Below are 18,274 nucleotides of genomic sequence, written 5' to 3'. Positions count from 1 at the left end.
CTGAAGGACAACCCACTCACTGCTCCAGCCCTGAGCCCCCTCTCAGAGCCAGCACCCCACACCCCCTCCTGTCCATGATCATCGTAATCAGAGTGGTTAAGTTGAGGAAGCGCTGATGGATTAACCTTGCTGTTGCTCTGAGGCAGTCAGGATAGGGCCCTATAAATTCCAGTTGTTGGACTGGGACCAAACTGGACTTCTGAAGATTTATTTGAAGTCCAAGGTTCGTAAAGAGGGCTATTGTGGTCTGTGTGGCTTCTAGTGCTGCCCGCCATGTTGGTGCTCTTAACAGGCAGTCGTCCAGGCATGGAAAAATCATGATCTCTGTGAAGTTGAGCTGAAGTGATGGCGAGGACCTTGGAAAAGACTGTTGGGGTGGCTGACAGTCTGAAGGGTAGCACTTTATATCAGTAATGTTGATGTCCTAGCGTGAAGCACAAGAATCTTCTGTGTGCCAGATGAATGGTGGCATGAAAGTAAGCGTCTTGCAGGTCGAGGGACAAGAGCCAATCTCCTTTCTCTAATGCTGGAATTATCATCGATAGGGTCACCATTTTGAATCGCTGTGTTCTCACAAACTTGTTGAGTTTGCGTAAATCCAGAATGGGTTTCCATCCGCCATTCTTTTTCTGAGTGAGGAAATAATGAGAATTAAATATTCTTCCCCTGTGTTGAGCTAGTACAGGTTCCACAGTGCCTAATTGCAGGAGGTGGTTTATTTCCTGATGTAATAGGAGCTCGTGAGAGAAGTTCCTGAAGAGGGACGGGGAAGGGGGTTGGGTAGATGGGATAGAAATAAATGGGATGGAGTAAGCCTGCTGGATAATTTCCAGGACTCATCTGTATGTGGTGATATTGTTCCAAACTGGGTTATATGGTGACAGGTGGTCCCCGGAAGATGTTAAACTGAGGTTGAGATCCGGAATTAGAGAGTGTAGATGTTTCGGGCCCTCAACCAGACCTTCAAAATGATGGCCTAGAAGTGGAAGGCTGGGATGTGGAAGGCTGGTCTTGATTCTCCCTTTGTCCCATCTCCTCTGTTTGCAGCATTGGGTACAGTGTCTTTGAGGCTAGGAGCATGGTGCAGCCCAGAATTTTTGCTTATAAAAACTGCCCTTCTTTTTCTTGTTTCCAGGGACATAGATGCCGAGTGTCTTTAAGGTGGCCTGGAAGTCCTTTAAAGTATGCAAGGACACATCGGTGGATTCGGCAAACAGTTTCTGACTCTCAAAGGGGAGGTCCTCAACCACAGCCTGCATCTCTCTCGGGAATCCCGATAGGTGGTGCAAGATGCCTGACACATGACCACGGAGGTCATGATGGAGCATGTTGCTGTGTCATCAGAAAGGAGAGAGGCTTGGAGGGTTGTCCTTGCAATGAGAGAACCTTCGGAGATGCTGGACTTATATGCTTCTCTCTTGTCCTCTGGAAGATTTTCAATAAAAGATGACATTGTAGAAAACAGATTGTGTGTGTATTTTGCAATCAGTACAGAGTAATTCACGATTCAAAATTGCAAGGTGGCGGAAGAATAGGCTTTGCACCCAAAGAGGTATAGCCTCTTCCAGTTCTTGTCGTAAGGGGCGGATCTAGACAGTTGCTGTTTGCCCCTCTGATTTACTGCCTCCACTACCAGTGAATTAGGAGTGTGGTAGGTAAAGAGAAATTCAGGCCCTTTTAAAGGCATGTATCATTTTTTTGTCCGACATTTTGCAGGATGGTTTTTGCTGGGTCCATTACAGCAGTGTTAATAAAAAAAGTGCTATTTTTGCTGATGGGGATGCCTGGAGAATGTCAGTGAGCTTATTTTGGGTCTCAGACAAGGAGCTATTGAGGGAGTCCGCTGCCCTCTTGAAAAGGTCTGAAAGGACTTGAAGTCATCCCCCGATGTGGGGGTGGTGGCATGATTGTTTCAACGGGATGAGATATATGTAGGGGGTAAGGTGTCTCCTTCAGGTGCATCCTCCTGCTCTTCAGTCTCCTCATCCTGGGCCTCCTCATGCTGGAGCCATTGGTGAGGGAGCGTGGGGTGTTCTGGAGACTGGTGGGTTATGCGTTCTATAAATGGCCCATGGGTCCCAGTATGGCGAGTTGGGTGGGAGGCCATAGGAGGTGGTAGCCAGGGTTAGGGCTGCCAGGCCTGCGTGTCTACCAGTGGCTGGTGATGTGAAAGTCCAGTTTTAGGAGAGGAGTGGCGAGGGATGTACAGTCCTGAGTCATCCTCCTCATCATCATCACTGGAGAGAGGTGTCACTGAAGCCCCTTGGTGATGATGTGGCTTGGATCACACCTTGCTGGGGTACCCCTGGTACCGAGTAAGGAGGTCCCTGGCGTAGAAGAAACTGCCAGGTCCGTCTGTCTGGTGAAAAGTTGCAGTACCAGAAAGCTTGGTGCCGGGGATGGCAGCGCAGTCTGAGAGGAGAGGGTCAGAACTATCATGCCAAGGTCTTGCTGAGCTGTATATGTGCAGCAGGTGGCACCATTACACTGGTCAGTACTGGGATGTTCTTCGGCATGGTCAGTGCCAAGCTAGGGAGCTTGGCTTTAGATCGTGCACCTGACTGAGAGCCTGCCCATACTGGCCCTTGGCTCCTCAGGTAGTCTCTATACTGGATGTTCCCGGTGCCTCTCGGTCCCGGAGCCTCTTGGTCCGAGGCTCTCGGTGCCGTCAGTACCAGGGCAGATTTTTCGCCAGGAGACCGTTTCTTTTTAGGTGGATCTTGCTGTGGCGTGATTGAGACTGGTGTTTGGTCGCCTTTTTAGGGACAGGGTCCTTAGAAGCAGTCTTGGTAGCAGAGCCCTTGTCTGAGGCGGCTGCTGGCAACTGTTGGTAAAGAGGCGTCCTGGACTCTAGATTGGAGGCTGGCCTGAGGGATTTCTCCATCATGAGTAATTTACGTTGGAGGTCCCTGGCCTTCAATGTCCTGGCAGTTAGTTTTTTACACTGAGGACACTTTTGGGGAATATGAGTCTCTCTGAGACGGCGGATGCACTGAGCACGGCCGTCTGAAATAGGTATTGATAGCCTGCAGATCAGGCAGCGTTTGAATCCAGGTGAACCAGGCAAGCCTGAGGAAGGTCCGGCTCTGGAGAAAAACAGGGTAGCCCATTTTAAAGCAGTCATCATTGGCAGAGGCCCCCTGAGTGGCAAGATGGGGGGAAAAACTACACTAATTTTTGTTTTTTTAACATGGAAGAAATTAAAAGTAATGCTAACTGAAGTTAACTAGAACTGAGAAGATAAAAGAAAACAGGAAGGAATATGATCTATCTATGGAGTTGAAGAGGCGCTGCTGTCGCTCTGACTCAAGCCAAGGGCGGCAGAAAAGGAACTGGGGGTCGGTTGGCTGCGCATGCTAGGTAGCTGCTTGGAGCAGCGTGAGATGGCTGCTGCGCGTGCACGGCCAACTGGGGCACTGCTACTATAAATCTCCAATTACAAGCACAGGGCACCAAGGCACCTATGATGGAGCACCCACAGGGACACTCCTTGAAGAAGAACTCTTTGTTATCTGTTACGTAAGCCCCTGAGCGAGGAGGCTTGGAAGCAATAGAACTCTCTGGCTTCTTCTGTATGTGAAATGGGAAAACTGAAGTGGATCTTACAATCTGCAAGACGGTTTCAATTGTTTATTTGCCGTTTGTTTTGATGTAATCTAATAAAGTGTTTAAAGTTGTATTTGTGATGGGTTGTCAACCTTGGGGTGCAGTCTGAGAGCTGTGGGGACTGCGGTGTCCCTCTAAGACACACAGTTGGGTTGGGGAACCAGCCAGCCTCACCCAGGCCCTGTTATGCCCCAACACAACAGCAGGTGGTGCCACTCACCCAAACTGTGCTGCCCAAATGCAGTCAGTTTTCCAGCCACCCCCAACCCCCACCAGACGCACCACCCTCTGGAGTATAAACTCAAAATTATACCTGTCTTGCACTGCACAGGGATCTGTACACTGTAAGCTCATTAATATGTACAGTGTACACTCATTAATATGTCTGCCCCCCACCATGTGAAGAATGTGTTTTATGTTTAAAAAAACCCGCAAACTAAGCCTAAAATGCTAGAAAGATTGGATAAGAATTAGCAATTTCTCACCCTGACTGATGATACAAGCTGGCTTGCAGAATCTCAAGACATAAGCTGCACTTGCTTTGCAGCTTGGGCTCCTCACCCCCATTCCAAGTCCTTTTCCTTATGAGCTTCTCTTAGGTATTGAATTGTGGGGGCATGAAGAACCACAGATGAGGTCACTCCCTGCCTTATATAGCTTTAACATATGGCAGGAACCCTTTGCTCCAAAAACAGTTCCCAGCCAGTTTGTGGAAAAATACAGATACTGAAAATGGAGATAAATGGCATGTGATCTGGTCACATGCCCTGCTGATTCATAGCAGCCATTACATACAGGCTGTCTGGAGCGTTCTCAGGAAGGCTCACCAGGTAGGGGATAAGCTTCTCCTAAGGCCTATTGTTTTTCCTAATGGCCCATAACCCTGAATAGGCCCTTCACAACCAGCTATCTAGACTTGAAGCATCTTGTCCAGTGGGCGTTGCCCAGGTGTAACTACATTTGAAATATAGAAACATAGTCAATATTCATAATTTTAGATAAAGATACATGCATACAAATAGGATAATCATATTCAGCAAATCATAACTTTTCTTATGACACCTTACATGATGCATCTTGTACAAAATGCATCATAAGTATGCCATAATCATATCATAATAATATTACTAGGATGAATATGGGGTGTAGTGTCACAGTATTATTTGGAGATACTTTAAATTCTGTTTTTATGAGTAATGTTCTACTTATCTGAATGGCTATAGGAGAACATCAATATCTGAAGAGACATACACTACGGGGAAAAGTTTGTTCTGACAGTCAGTGAGCTCAGATCAGGTAGCTGCCCCAGATGGATCAGAGGCCCTTGCTTTGTTCTGGACTTTCAGATTAGTGCAAGAGACTACAAGCTGTCATAGCTCATGTATAGTTTGTGGTTTCTACTTTCATTTTATTACTCAATTAGATGTTTGTCTTTTTCTCTACTAAAAAGTGGGAGTCTTTGGGAACCTGGAAACACAACCAAGTATCCAGAGAGGGGGAAGAAATACCATTATATTCAGCTGTTGCTAAACTCTCTTGCTGCTTCATTTACAGCATATCTAGAATCTGTCCCTTCCTGTCTATTCCCCCTGCCAGAGTTCTTGGCCATGCCTTACCAACACAATCTTCTTGCTGATATTCCTGAAACATATTTCCCTTCTTTACAGACTATCCAAACTGTTATCTCCAAGCTCCTCTTCCTTGCTTGCTGCTCCAGCTCTTTTCATGTCCCTCCATTCATACCACATACACTTCCTCAATAATTTAAAACTCATCTAGATTATTAAAGCTCTGCAGGGCTCTACCCTCCATTTATCTAACCATCAGTCACCTGCCACTGTGGCAAGCATATTTGGCTTATAAAGCATATAAGATCCTGCTTTTGCTTGCTACATAAGGAGCCATCCGTACCTATGACACTACATATAAATGTTAATGTAATAAAATAATAATAACAATAATATCCACTTTCTTTTATTCAAACACAAATGCAAGACTCACCACCACTCCCAGACAGCATATCATGTTAGTGTTTAAATCCTATGTAACTAACCAATATTTCTTCATATGTAACTTTTTGATGTATATACCCTTCAGATAATAAACCAGAACACTTATACTTTTAATGAAGTGGGAGTTATTTCATTAATTACTTAAAATACTTGTGAGTTAAACAAAAAAGTTGCACAGAGAAGTGTTTCCACATGAATGGCATATATAAATAATTCATATATATCTATGCAGCAGTGTCTTGCCGTATATATTTGTACCTCATGAGGGATGTAGTCTGGTGGCAACTTCTCCAGCATCTCATCAGCAAGACGCTGTACCATTGCTTCTCTGGTTTCCCCTCCTCCACTGCCGCTGTCTTTAGGCTGAATGCTAACTATTGTGCTTAATGTCTCATTAGCCATATTAGTCTGATAAGTTATGTCTGCATTAGGGTGAAGTCCAAATACCTTAAGATAAAAAAGGATACAATAAGAAAAAAAATGAAGAATTATGTCTAAAAAAAAAAATAGAGCACTTTTGTTAATACACCACACTGATCTTTTAAAGTATATCAGTTAATAGCCTACACAAAGGAAAAAGAGAAGTGAACAGATCCTTAAATGGTGTAAATCAGCATAACCTCATTAAGGTCAATGAGGTTACACTGATTTAAATCAGATAAGCATCTGGATCAAGTTATACAAAAAACTCAGCCCTGAATTAATGTGCACACACTAAAATAATCCAAATCACCTTCTCCATTTGTTTCAGAAAATGCTTTCCTTGACCTATTCATTTTAACAGCAAAGTTTCTAGTGACTACAGTACTGACTACTTCAATATCATAATCCTGTGAAAGATATGCACATGTATGGTATTGTACAAGGCATAAATATTACTAATTATGATGGTTCCTTTATCATTACTTTTCCACCATTTTCCGTTTCTGAGCCCCATAAATTGTCTTCCTTTTAAATTTTCTCTTTCCTCTTATTTATTTTTTAGCAGTGGTACTGGTGGATTAGGTTTCTAAAACATGGACAATAAAAAAGAAAACCCACACTGTATACCATATATATTTGAAAGCACCCATATAGATGTTATGAACAGAGATATATTTGGGATGTGTTATGTTTAGCTATTTTTGGTTTCAAGTCTTTTTTTCCCTGGCTGTGAAAACTTAATTTTTTTATTTAGTCTGAAAGAGGTATAGCATGAGCAGTGACCTAAGCCCTCCCCTGCTTCAGTCCCAATGTAAAAACAGCAACCATAAAAGATAACAACAGCTCAGACTTTATGCTCATTCAATCTTTGTATTCTTTGCTGAGACTATCAGTAAATCTTTAACTGTCAATTTGGATGGTGATTCTTGTCCACCGGGAACTGGACTCTGAACACCAGCTCATTTCATATCCAGAAGACACTTCTAATGCTTAGTAATTAATTACTCTAAGAATAAAAAGCATAAAGACGATTAAGTTTAATACTGTTATGTTTGCAACTTTAAAAATTCAGAGACAGATCTTCAGCTGGTGTAAGTAGGTGTAAGTGCATCAAAGTCAAGGGAGCTGCACCAGTTTAAACCACTTGAGAAAATGGCTCTGAAAGTGTTATTGTTATAGACCAGGGGTAGGCAACCTATGGCATGCGTGCCAAAGGTGGCACGTGAGCTGATTTTCAGTGGCTCTCACAATGCCCAGGTCCTGGCCACCGGTCCGGGGGGCTCCGCATTTTAGTTTAATTTTAAATGAAGCTTCTTAAACACTTTAAAAACCTTATTATTTTACATACAACAATAGTTTAGTTATTGTCATAAACAGATAAGTAAGAGTTAATAGAACAGAAGTACTTCATATCTCTTTTGCCTGTAAAGGGTTAACAAGTTCAGTAAGCCTGGCTGTCACCTGACCAGAGAACCAATCAGGGGACAGGATACTTTTAAATCTTGAGGGAGGAAAGTTTGTGTGTGTGCTGTTAGTTTTTGGTTGTTCACTCTGGGGGCTCAGAGGGACCAGACGTGCAACCAGGTTTCTCTCCAATCTCCCCGATACAGGCTCTTATAAGTTTAGAACAGTGAGTACTACATAGATAAGGCGAGCTAAGCTTATGTTTGTTTTTTTTATTTGCAAATGTGTATTTGGCTGGGAGGAGTTCAAATGTGTATTTGGTTGGGAGAAGTTCAAATGTGTATTTGGCTGGAAGGAGTCAAATTTGTATTTTGCTAAAAGGATTTTAATTTGTACTTGAATACTTAGGCTAGGAGGGTATTCCCAGTGTCTATAGTTGAAAGACCTTGTACATATTCCATCTTAAATTTACAAGGATAATTTTTACCTTTTTTCTTTCTTTAATTAAAAGTTTTTCTTGTTTAAGAACCTGATATTTTTTTTAATTCTGGTGTGAGACCCCAGAGTATGGGGTCTGGATTCACCAGGGAATTGGTGGGGAGAAAGGAGGGAAGGGGGAGAGAGAGGCTAATTTCTCTTTGTGTTAGGATTACTGGCTCTCTCAGGGAGAATCTGGGAGGGGAAGAGAGAAGGAGGGGGGAAGGTGCATTTTCCTCTCTGTTTTAAGATTCAAGGAGTTTGAATCACAGTGATCTTCCAGGGTAACCCAGGGAGGGGAAGCCTGGGAGAGGCAACGGTGAGGGAAAGGATTTACTTTCCTTGTGTTAAGATCCAGAGGGTCTGGGTCTTGGGGGTCCCCGGGCAAAATTTTGGGGGCACCAGAGTGTACCAGGCACTGGAATTCCTGGTTGGTGGCAGCGCTACAGGTTCTAAGCTGGTAATTGAGCTTAGAGGAATTCATGCTGGTACCCCATCTTTTGGACGCTAAGGTTCAGAGTGGGGAATTATACCATGACAGTTATATATTACAGACTTATAGAAAGAGTCCTCCTAAAAACGTTAAAATGTATTACTGGCACATGAAACCTTAAATTAGTGAATAAATGAAGACTCAGCACACCACTTCCGAAAGGTTGCCGACCCCTGTTATAGACCCAGTTCTGCTTGGAGACACAGTGTGTGCACGCAATTCCCATTGAATTAGGCTCCAAGTAGGATTTAAAACATACTTCACAGATAGGACTTGTACAGTTAATACAACCTACATATTTAGAACTATTAGAAGTATGTGAAAGAGTCAATGCACAGTATTACATCTGTATAGACTATCATGGAATACAAAAATAATTTGAAGATTAAATATGTTCATGATTTTTTGACCTCCTTTGTTGGAGAGAGCGAGACTTTCTCTGGGCAAAGGAATTAGGATATGGCTGGCAGGAAACATATCTTTACCATTTTAAAAACAGAAAAGCATTTTTGCCATAGCGAATTTGTAGCAATGCCTCTGTCCTAGTTCAAAACAAGAGACAATGTCTCCCTTCGTGCATGTAAATTATAGTACTAGACTGAGGGCTAAATTCATCCCTGGAGTAACTTCACTGAAGTTAGAGAAGTTACTCCAGGGATGAATCTGGTCTTGTGTGCATCTTTGTGTATGCATGGGAGAATAAAGAAGAAACAGAAAACACAGTAATATTATCCTGGGGCAGTTCAGTGTCCTTAATCCTCCTGGACACTAATCTAGAAACCTAATTTAAAGGGAGTTTTGGGTACATAAGGAATCCAGAATTGTACCCCTTAGTTTTTCAACTGACTGGAGTTTCAAATCCAGCTGGAAACACTCAACACCCTCCTGGCTGAAATCTAAGTGCATTTCAAAGGGATTTCTAAATTCAATAGTCCTCTTCAGAAGACAGTGTTTATTCTGATTTACTAACGCAAAGGTTGAATTTCATCAAAGGAGCAATGATACAGCAGTCAGATGTATTCAATCTGTCTTTCTTAACCAAAAATGGAGATAGGAGGAAACAAAAATTATACTGTCTTGACTAATACAATATCCTTCTTGGATCAGAGAAGACTGAGCTTAAAAGGTCAGGGGTTTCCAACAGCAATTCAGAAGGAGTTTGGAATGACAGAAGGATGTTGTCACTTTCCTCATGATCTGTGAGAATCTGGGTCAGTCTTTTGAAGGAGAAAGAGATCTTTGCATATTCAGGGTTTGATCCTACACCACCGAAGTGAAAAGCAAAACTCCCGTATATAAAAAATACAAATCTGGATTGGCAGGCACCAAAACACTGAGAAAATAAGCCCCCAGATTCTGAAGCAGGCTTCAAAACACTGAGAAAAAGCAGGTGCAGGAGCCGGAACTGAGATCTGGGAAAGAGCTGAAGCAGATGGGATGCAGTTCCTGTGGTGACCTGCTTCACTGACTATGATCAAAATGGATCCACTGGAATGCTGGGAGAACAGCATTCACACTCAGCTTGGGAAGGTGCATATCAGCCAGTAAGGAGTTTGACCTGCACTTACCCTGCTATTGCTGCCTTAAGGATCCAAAACATTCATAGCTAAGGGAGTTGCATTAAGAAGCTAAAAGACCCAGAAATGAGAATCCTGGACAGATGGTGGGTCAGAATCTCACTCAATATCAGTGGAGCTAGGGGGTCTGACCCAGTATCTTTAGAGATGCTTTATTAAGAGCTTTTCCACAGTTGCTTCTGCCCCTTCAAGAACTCAGATGATGTAATCTATTTTTGCAGCTCTTCTGCAGAATCCCACTAGTCCATGCTGTATGTTTGGAAGTACCTCTGTGGTATCCTTTCTCGGAATTAGAAGAGGAACCTTCAGTTCTGGATTATACCACTACAAAGTAAAAGTCAGGCTTTGCCTACAATGGGCTTTTTGCACAGGATAAACTGCACTGGTCTGAGCCATAGTTATGCTGCACTGTGCCTACACTAAATTTACCTCATTCTCAAACCAGAGAGAGTCACACTGGTGCAAGTCACTTTTTACACTGGTACAGTACAATTACACTACAGATTTGTGCCAATGCAGCTATCTCAGGGCAGCTACACTAGCTTAGAAAAACACCAGTGCAGACAAGGCATTCATGGATCAATCCATGAATGCCAACCTGCACGGAACTTGGAGGGAGGAGCCCAGGTTGCAGGAGGGAAGAGTTTGGAGGAGGCATCAGGAAACCAATCTGTGTGCACATGGCTAGGATGCTTCCTGCAGTTGCAGGATGTCTGCAAACAGTTCTCTTAATAAAGAGCCAGTTCAGTTTTACAAGTATGGAGTCCTTTCACGTTATTACCTACCATGTGGTGGTGATGCATGAAATAGTCTCAGAAACAAGTCTGTACATTCAGTGCACTTTAATTCCAATAAATGTTATCTTCAGAGGCATTTGTAAACCTCATAGTACTTCCATTTTTATTTCAACTTCAACTAACAACTCCCTGTCCTCAAAGTGGAACAGGCCCAGATGATAACAATGGCTTGTTAAGTGAGAACAATTGTTTTCATTTTCATAACGTCTGTTGTCTGAGCTCTGCCCTGTTCCATATATGGATGATTAGAAAAGTCTAGAGCTTTAATTAGTATAACTCTCTTAATGCTTTAAAACGTGAAACATTTTTACCTCAGGTGTATCGACAATTGGCAGCTGCTCTATGTGCTGGAGATAGTCTTCAACTGTCTTGCCTTTTGGAATAATGTAACCTTTGTAGAAGCAAAATCTGTCAGTAAACATACTCTCTCCAAACCACACTCTGGCAAATGTATTTAGCAACATTTTGTCAAGGTCGTCTGTTACACGGCCACCATACTGTACTTCTCCAAGCATATAGCGAACACAGCTCCAGTTCACCCCACGCTTAATGTCAACCTCATCCAAATGATTCTGAATAAACTGCACACTGGCTGCAAAGTCTGCTTGGTTAAATTCATAAGGGATGTTCCAGCCCAATGGACCAAACTTTCGTCTTTCCTAATGGAGGAAGATGTTTAAAAGAGTGAAATTTAGTAACAGAAATTCCACGTGTAAAAGCATTTGTGAAATATACTAAAAATGCAATAATCCACCCACCATCAATGGAAATTAAAGGGACACTGAGCTTGATTCTAACTGTGCTTACTCCACTGACTTCAATAAAACTATTCTTGATTTACACTAGTGAGAGAACAAAATCAGCCCCAGAATTAATTAGCTGGAATCTTACATGTTTAATATAACACACAGAGAGAGGCAAAGGAGCATGTATTACAAATGACTGGATAGAAATATTTTCATAATTGTTTTTAAAAAGTTCAATGACAGCCACCTGATTAATTTCTGAAAAGATCTTTCATGCAGGGTGAAGGTGTATCCTGATGGAGGGATATGATCAGTGTGGGCAGATAAGTTCAATATTGGGGGCATCTTTCAATATAGGGGATGCATGTTCTCATTTTATATGTCCAATTTTGCCCACCACATTATTTATATTTAACACAGATTTCAAATTCTTAATTATATTCTCATTTATGAAATATGGTTTATGGTGTAACTGTAAGATAGTTAGTTAATAATAACCTGAACAGTTGTATGTAGAAATGCCACAGCATATAACAGTGGTTTCCACTGTGGCATATTGCTCACTTCCAGCTGTTCCTGAGTAATAGCAGAGTATGTCCGCTTTAAACCAGCCTTTACACCTAAAAAAATAAATAAAATAAAAATCACATTGTATTAGTAAAAAAAAAATTATCCATATCTTGGAGTTTTAAGATTGATTTAGGTCTGTTGTAGCAGATTGCCTTCTATGAGAAATGATTATCCCAACACAGAGTATATGTTTTTCTATATTCTGAACAACTATTTTCAATCACTGAACTATTTATTCATTTTGATACAGTACCAGTCAAATTACATTTTAGATATTATGCTTAGAGAGACATGCTTAAACCAAAACATTCAATCTAAAATGTGAGAGTTTCAAAAATTCAAACGCAGCTCCAGAGCAAAAACAACAACTCAATTTTTAAAATGGGCTGACCCTACATTGCAAACCTGTGAGTGTTTGAAACCAGGATCCTAGTCTAAATTTTGTATCGGAAGTCCATTTCTAATTTTAACACTTAAACGTTACCATCCTAAAATATGAATTTGTCTACAAATGAATTTGTCCTGTGATAGACCCAGGCCAGCTGGGTACAGCAGAATAGCAAAAGGCAGATATACTGGCCACTAGATTAACAGTTTTCTGTTCCCTGACTGACCAGAGCAGGGGCTGCTCCAGGCTAATGAGAACACCTGACTCTAATTAACCTGCAAAGAGTCAGGTGAGGCCATTCAGTTAATATGACCACTTGACTCTATAAAAAGGGCTCACTTCAGTCAGACAGGGAAGAGCCAGGGAGCCAGAGGAGAGGAAGTGCAGCTGAAGGGCTGGTCACTGAAGACACTCTCAAATCATCGTTAAAGGAGCCCTAAGGTAAGGGTGAAGAAGGCAGAAGTAGGAGAGCTGTGGGGAAGTGGCCCAGTGAAATGTAGCAACTCTGGCAGTGAAAGGTTGGCTGCCAACAATTGCTACCATTAGGGTCCCTGGGCCGGAACCAGGAGTAGAGTGCGGGCCCGGGTTCCCCCCAACCCACCACTACAGGAACATTTCCTGGGAGGGGAAGTCAGGCCCCTGTGAGGACAGAAGGCTGAACAGGGACTGTGGGAGTTCTCTCACCAACCTCCTTGCAGGCCTATGATGAAAAGGGCTCATTAGACTGTAACCCTGGCCCTAGAGAGAGAGAGAGAAGGGCTACGTGGAGCATCACAGTGAGCCACTGAGGCTAGCATAAACCACCTAGAAGCGCAGGACCCATGGGAGCAAGGTCAGAGCTCTGCCACAGTCCTCATACAATTTTTTTTTGTTTGTTTTTGCTCTTTGGAGGAGGAGTTGACCATTTTTAATGGTCTATAAAGAACCATTGTAGAGCTAATCATCATCACCTTCAGCAGAAGCAGTAGCATGGCTTCTGTTTTTATGTAATGACTTAAAATATTATTTAGCAAAGCAAAGTTTTTTTCATTTTATTTAAAATATTTAAAGTGTGACCTTCTGAATTAAATGAAACAAAGGACATCTTTATATAGGAGCAGTGATGCCACACTCTAAGCAAAGCAGCAAGGCGCACTTGCTCAGGCATAGGCCTGGGAGTCCGCAGAGCTAAGTTCTGTTCTCAGCTCTGTCACTGACCTACTGTGTGACCTTGAGCAAATCACTTAACTTTGCCGCACCTCAATAAACCTGATGATTAAACAGGAATAGTGCTATTTACTCACTGTATGGCATTTTGATATCAGTGAATGAAAAGGTCTACATGAGTTCCAAGTCTTGTTATAATTGCACATTCTCTGGCCTACAGCAATCATGCAGTAGGTTGATATTAAGAGCATTCAAAACAACATTCTGCTGCTTGGACTGCCCAAGTATTAATACTGCTTTGATGTGGCCAATCTTGTCAAGAAATGGAAGAGTCCCTAAACTTTGCAGCCTGATTTCAGATAAATGATGATGCTCCAAACCTAAATTAAGCTCAGGAATCTTGAAACAATTGTCCATATTTAATCTGATTCTAAATATTAGCTATGACTGTAGATACATAAATACATACAAAAGTTAAATATACAGTTATATATATTCTGCTAACCAAGAAAGTCATCCACCATGTCCTATGAAATACAATGATACATATTAAAAAGTGTCTGTGGTTCCAATTTTAAAAGACAGGGTGAAAGCCCGGCCTAACTGAAGACAGTGGTAAAATTTCCTTTGAGTCTGGTTTCACTCCTGGGCCTTAACAGGATGTAAAAATCTTACATTTGGCATATAGGGACCTGAAAGTCCATTTACATCAGCAACTGACTGATGAGATGAGCCTCTGGCCACCGTGTGTGGATGTTGTATTAAGGTATTGTCACATTATTGACTTGAACTGGGACCGTATAGAATATGGTTGCAATCAAGGTCCTGTAGTGGCACCAAATCTTTTATAAAGGGGGTCAAATGACGTGTTTAAGACAAGGTTATGGTTGGCTGGTTATGATTATACTCTCTGTATGTGTGTACCATTTTTGTAGTTGAAGTTATGAATATTGACTCTATACTGTCTGTATTTCAAACTTATGCTAAGCTTCTGGGTTACATTCCAGATAAGTTGGTGTCACCTCCGCCAAGCCTACTTGATGGCTCATTGAGGACCATCAACTATACAACTGACCCACTGAGAGAAGGCAGATACACCTTGTAACTCAGCAAAGTATGCAGGGACTTGCCCATGTGACTCCAGACTCCATTTTGCTGTAATTTTCCATAGTAAGAATAAAGAGGTGTTCTTACATCTGGAAAAGACTATAAAAGGCTGATGGCGTATCTCCATCTAGTCTTCAGTCCTGCTTCATACCTCTGGAGGGACTTTGCTACAAGGAAGCTTTCCACAAAGGACTGAATCACCCATCCCAGCTGTGGATGTACTCCAGAGACTTGATTTGAACCTGCAGTTTACTCCATCACTGCTACAAGCCTGAACCAAGAACTTTGCCATTACTGTATGTAATTGATTCCATTTAACCAATTCTAGCTCTCATCTATATCTTTTTCCTTTTATGAATAAACCTTTAGATTTTAGATTCAAAAGGATTGGCAACAGCGTGATTTGTGAGTAAGATTTGATTTGTATATTGACCTGGGTCTGGGGCTTGGTCCTTTGTGATAGAAAGAACCTTTTTTTCTTTTACTGGGATATTGGTTTTCATAACCATTCATCCCATAACGAGTGGCACTGGTGATGATACTGGGCAGGGGCGGCTCCAGGCATCAGCACGCCAAGGGCATACCTGGGGCGGCAAGCCACAGGGGGTGCTCTGCCGGCTGCTGTGAGGATGGCAGGCAGGTTGCCTTTGGCGGCATGCCTGTGGAGGGTCTGCTGGTCCCGCGGCTTCGGCGGACCTCCCACAGGCATGCCGCTGAATCCGCGGGACCAGGGACCTCCCGCAGGCAAGCCACCGAAGGCAGCTTGCCTGCCGTGCTTGGGGCGGGAAAATACCTAGCGCTGCCCCTGATACTGGGAAACTGGAGTGTCTAAGGGAATTGCTTGTGTGACATGTGGTTAGCCAGTGGGGCAAAACGGAAGTCCTCTCTGTCTGGCTGGTTTGGTTTGCCTTAGAGGTGGAAAAACCCCAGCCTTGGGCTGTAACTGCCCTGCTTAAAGCAGTTTGTCCTGAATTGGCACTCTCAGTTGGGTCTCACCAAGACCAGCATCATTATAGGTATCCACATTTGTTCATTGGGCTTCCTAACACAAATCTGTACAAAGGGCCAGAAATACTGTAGCATGAATTTTTAAAGGCAGGTTTCAAAGACAGTGAAGTAAATGGCTGTCTTAGCAAGTTTTCAGGCTTTATAAGTCTTTCTATGATACTGAAAAAAACACTAGTGTCATCTGCCATCCTTTACAACTTTTCCAAAATATAGTCTAAAGGTATTAAAGGAGAATCAAAAGAACCAAGACAAAATTATCAAATCACAGTATTTAACAGCACAGTGTACTGGCAATCTGGGATAAGATCTGAACAACATTAAAACAGTTTATATTCTACTCAAAATTAAAGCATTATCCATAACACTTCTGTGAATATTGTTAAAATCAAATTGCAGACTGGCTACAACCTGCCTTATAAACGAACCAGGCTGTCATCTGAATACAGACAAATGCTCTAAAAAAGATGCAATATATTAAAAACTACAAAAAAGAACTTAAACCAGAAACTTGGGTAACTGTCCTTGGGAGTGAAAATATCTGGGCTCACTCCATAAATCAAAGCACGCTGTCTTTCAGACAGCTCAGAAGCAAAGCACATTTAGAATTCTTACTAACTCGCCAGAAATGCAAATAGTGAAATAAGAGGCTTAAATAACTGAGGGATCAAATCTGACCTTGGATACATATTCTCAAGCTCCCACTGACTTCAAAAATTGAAACAAGCTGCAACACCTACATACAAATGAAAGGCAAACTATTGCACATTGCTATGGTAGCTGAAGAAAAAGGACTAGACAATTGCAAGACAGCATTGCAATCTAGCACTCAAATAAGCCTAGGTTCCCCTTCCTGCACATCTCTCAATAGAGGACTGACTTTGTCCCTAAAACACCAAGAGCCAGACTGTAGTTGGCTGTTGCACATGTGCGTGAAGAGGAGAAGGCATAAATAGTCTTTCCTTAACCTTGCCTCCAATGCAGAGATCACCCACGGTTGCCACGCCTGCACTCTCCTGAGCATAGGGACTGCCTCCTGTTAGTGCCCCTGTGATGCAATCCACTCATAGACAAAGCATGACTTAAGAGAGGCTCATTCCAGTGATAAGCCTCTGCACTGCCTCCAGGCATGCCGTGGTCTGAAAGGCAGAGTCTGGCCCCAAGTGAGAAGCTGAGGTTTGAAAAGGGATGTAATGCTGAAAAAATCACCATAGCAAATAGGCTGCAACAAGCAGCTCTCTCGAGATCTTCATTATGGCTTAATGGCACGTTTTCTGTGAATTTAGTAAAAAGCAGGAACTCAATAGCAACAGTGGAAGGAAAAATCCTATAGGATTTCATATACTGCATGCACACCTCTACACTTCATATTCTTTTAGCCACATGTAAATGAACCATGGAAACAAACTGATCTGCAAAACAAAACTAACAATAATCATTGTATGTACACTGGGGAGGAAAACATCCATGTGACATATGATGTGATGATGCCAAAAAGAATCCTCATTCTCATTCTGATCCTCTATACACACATTCAGGAGACATTCACATTCCCCAGCAGCTGCACTGTTCCTCTCTGCTCTTTCCCTTTGCTTGGTTAATTTATGCCAGTGTCTTTTTCAGGACGAAGGAAGTTAGAGATCATGGAATTGCCAAGTACAGCAGCGTGAAAAATTCTACACCAAAGCATAGGTTCTGGAAGTAGGGGCAGCACTCCCTGGCTTGAAGTGGTTTCCATTATATATAGGGGTTAGTTTTGTTCAATGGCTTTCAGCACCCACACTATACAAACTGTTCCAGCACCTACGTACAAAAGTAAAATTATATTAAAAGTTGCCAAAATTTATGAGAAGGGAGAGAGTTAGCCTTCAATTTATTTATTAATTTGTGTTTTCTGAAGACAAGGTGATATTTTTGCAGGCAAAAAAAGATGTGTGTGAAAATGGTAACTGTTGCCTTGAGACAAACACAGTAACTCCTCACTTACCGTCCTCCCACTTAAAGTTTTGAAGTTACGTCGCTGCTCCATTAGGGAACATACTCATTTAAAGTTGTGCAATGCTCCCTTACAACATCATTTGGCTGACTTTACAAGGGAGCATTGCACAAGTTCCTCTTCTCCGCCTCCTCCCCCTCCCTTCCTCCCTCCCTCCCAGTGCTTCCCCACTGCCAAACAGCTGTTTGGCAGCGCTTAGGACTTTCTGGGAGGGAGGGAGGGAAGAAGCGGGGAAGCCCCCCCCCCCCCCCACAACCCTGGCAGGCAGGGCCACCTGGAATGCAGGGCTTTAGGGGCTGCAGGGCCCTGGCCTGCAGCTCTAACGCCCCTTTTGGAATGCAGCCCTGCGAGCATAGGCTGGAGGACTCAGGAGCAGCAGGGGCAGCCGCCCAGCCGGAGAGAAGCGACGCTTTCCCCTTCAAAGCGCCGCTTCTCTCCAGCTGCCCCTGCTCCTCCTGAGTCCTCCGGCCCATGCTCACAGGGCAGCATTCCTAAAGGGGCTCTAGAGATGCAGGCCAGGGCCCCTT

The 18,274-nt window shown here is 42.8% G+C and overlaps 1 protein-coding gene across 2 annotated transcripts in view; it reads right to left on the bottom strand.

The window, feature by feature from the left end:
* The window catches only part of LOC115646112 (dynein heavy chain 5, axonemal-like), a 297,132-nt gene that overhangs the window by 32,388 nt on the left and 246,470 nt on the right, over positions 1–18,274 (bottom strand). For both annotated transcript variants that reach the window (XM_030551608.1, XM_030551609.1), the window contains 3 exons: positions 12,034–12,155; positions 11,101–11,448; positions 5,877–6,065 (listed from right to left, as the gene is read on the bottom strand). In XM_030551608.1, coding sequence (XP_030407468.1) covers positions 5,877–6,065; positions 11,101–11,448; positions 12,034–12,155 — 659 coding nt within the window. The remainder of the gene's footprint in view (positions 1–5,876; positions 6,066–11,100; positions 11,449–12,033; positions 12,156–18,274) is intronic.

This window comes from Gopherus evgoodei, chromosome 2, assembly GCF_007399415.2.
Source record: "Gopherus evgoodei ecotype Sinaloan lineage chromosome 2, rGopEvg1_v1.p, whole genome shotgun sequence".
In the NCBI taxonomy this organism is placed as follows: Eukaryota; Metazoa; Chordata; order Testudines; family Testudinidae; genus Gopherus; species Gopherus evgoodei.
This window is presented reverse-complemented; position numbering and strand designations above follow the sequence as displayed.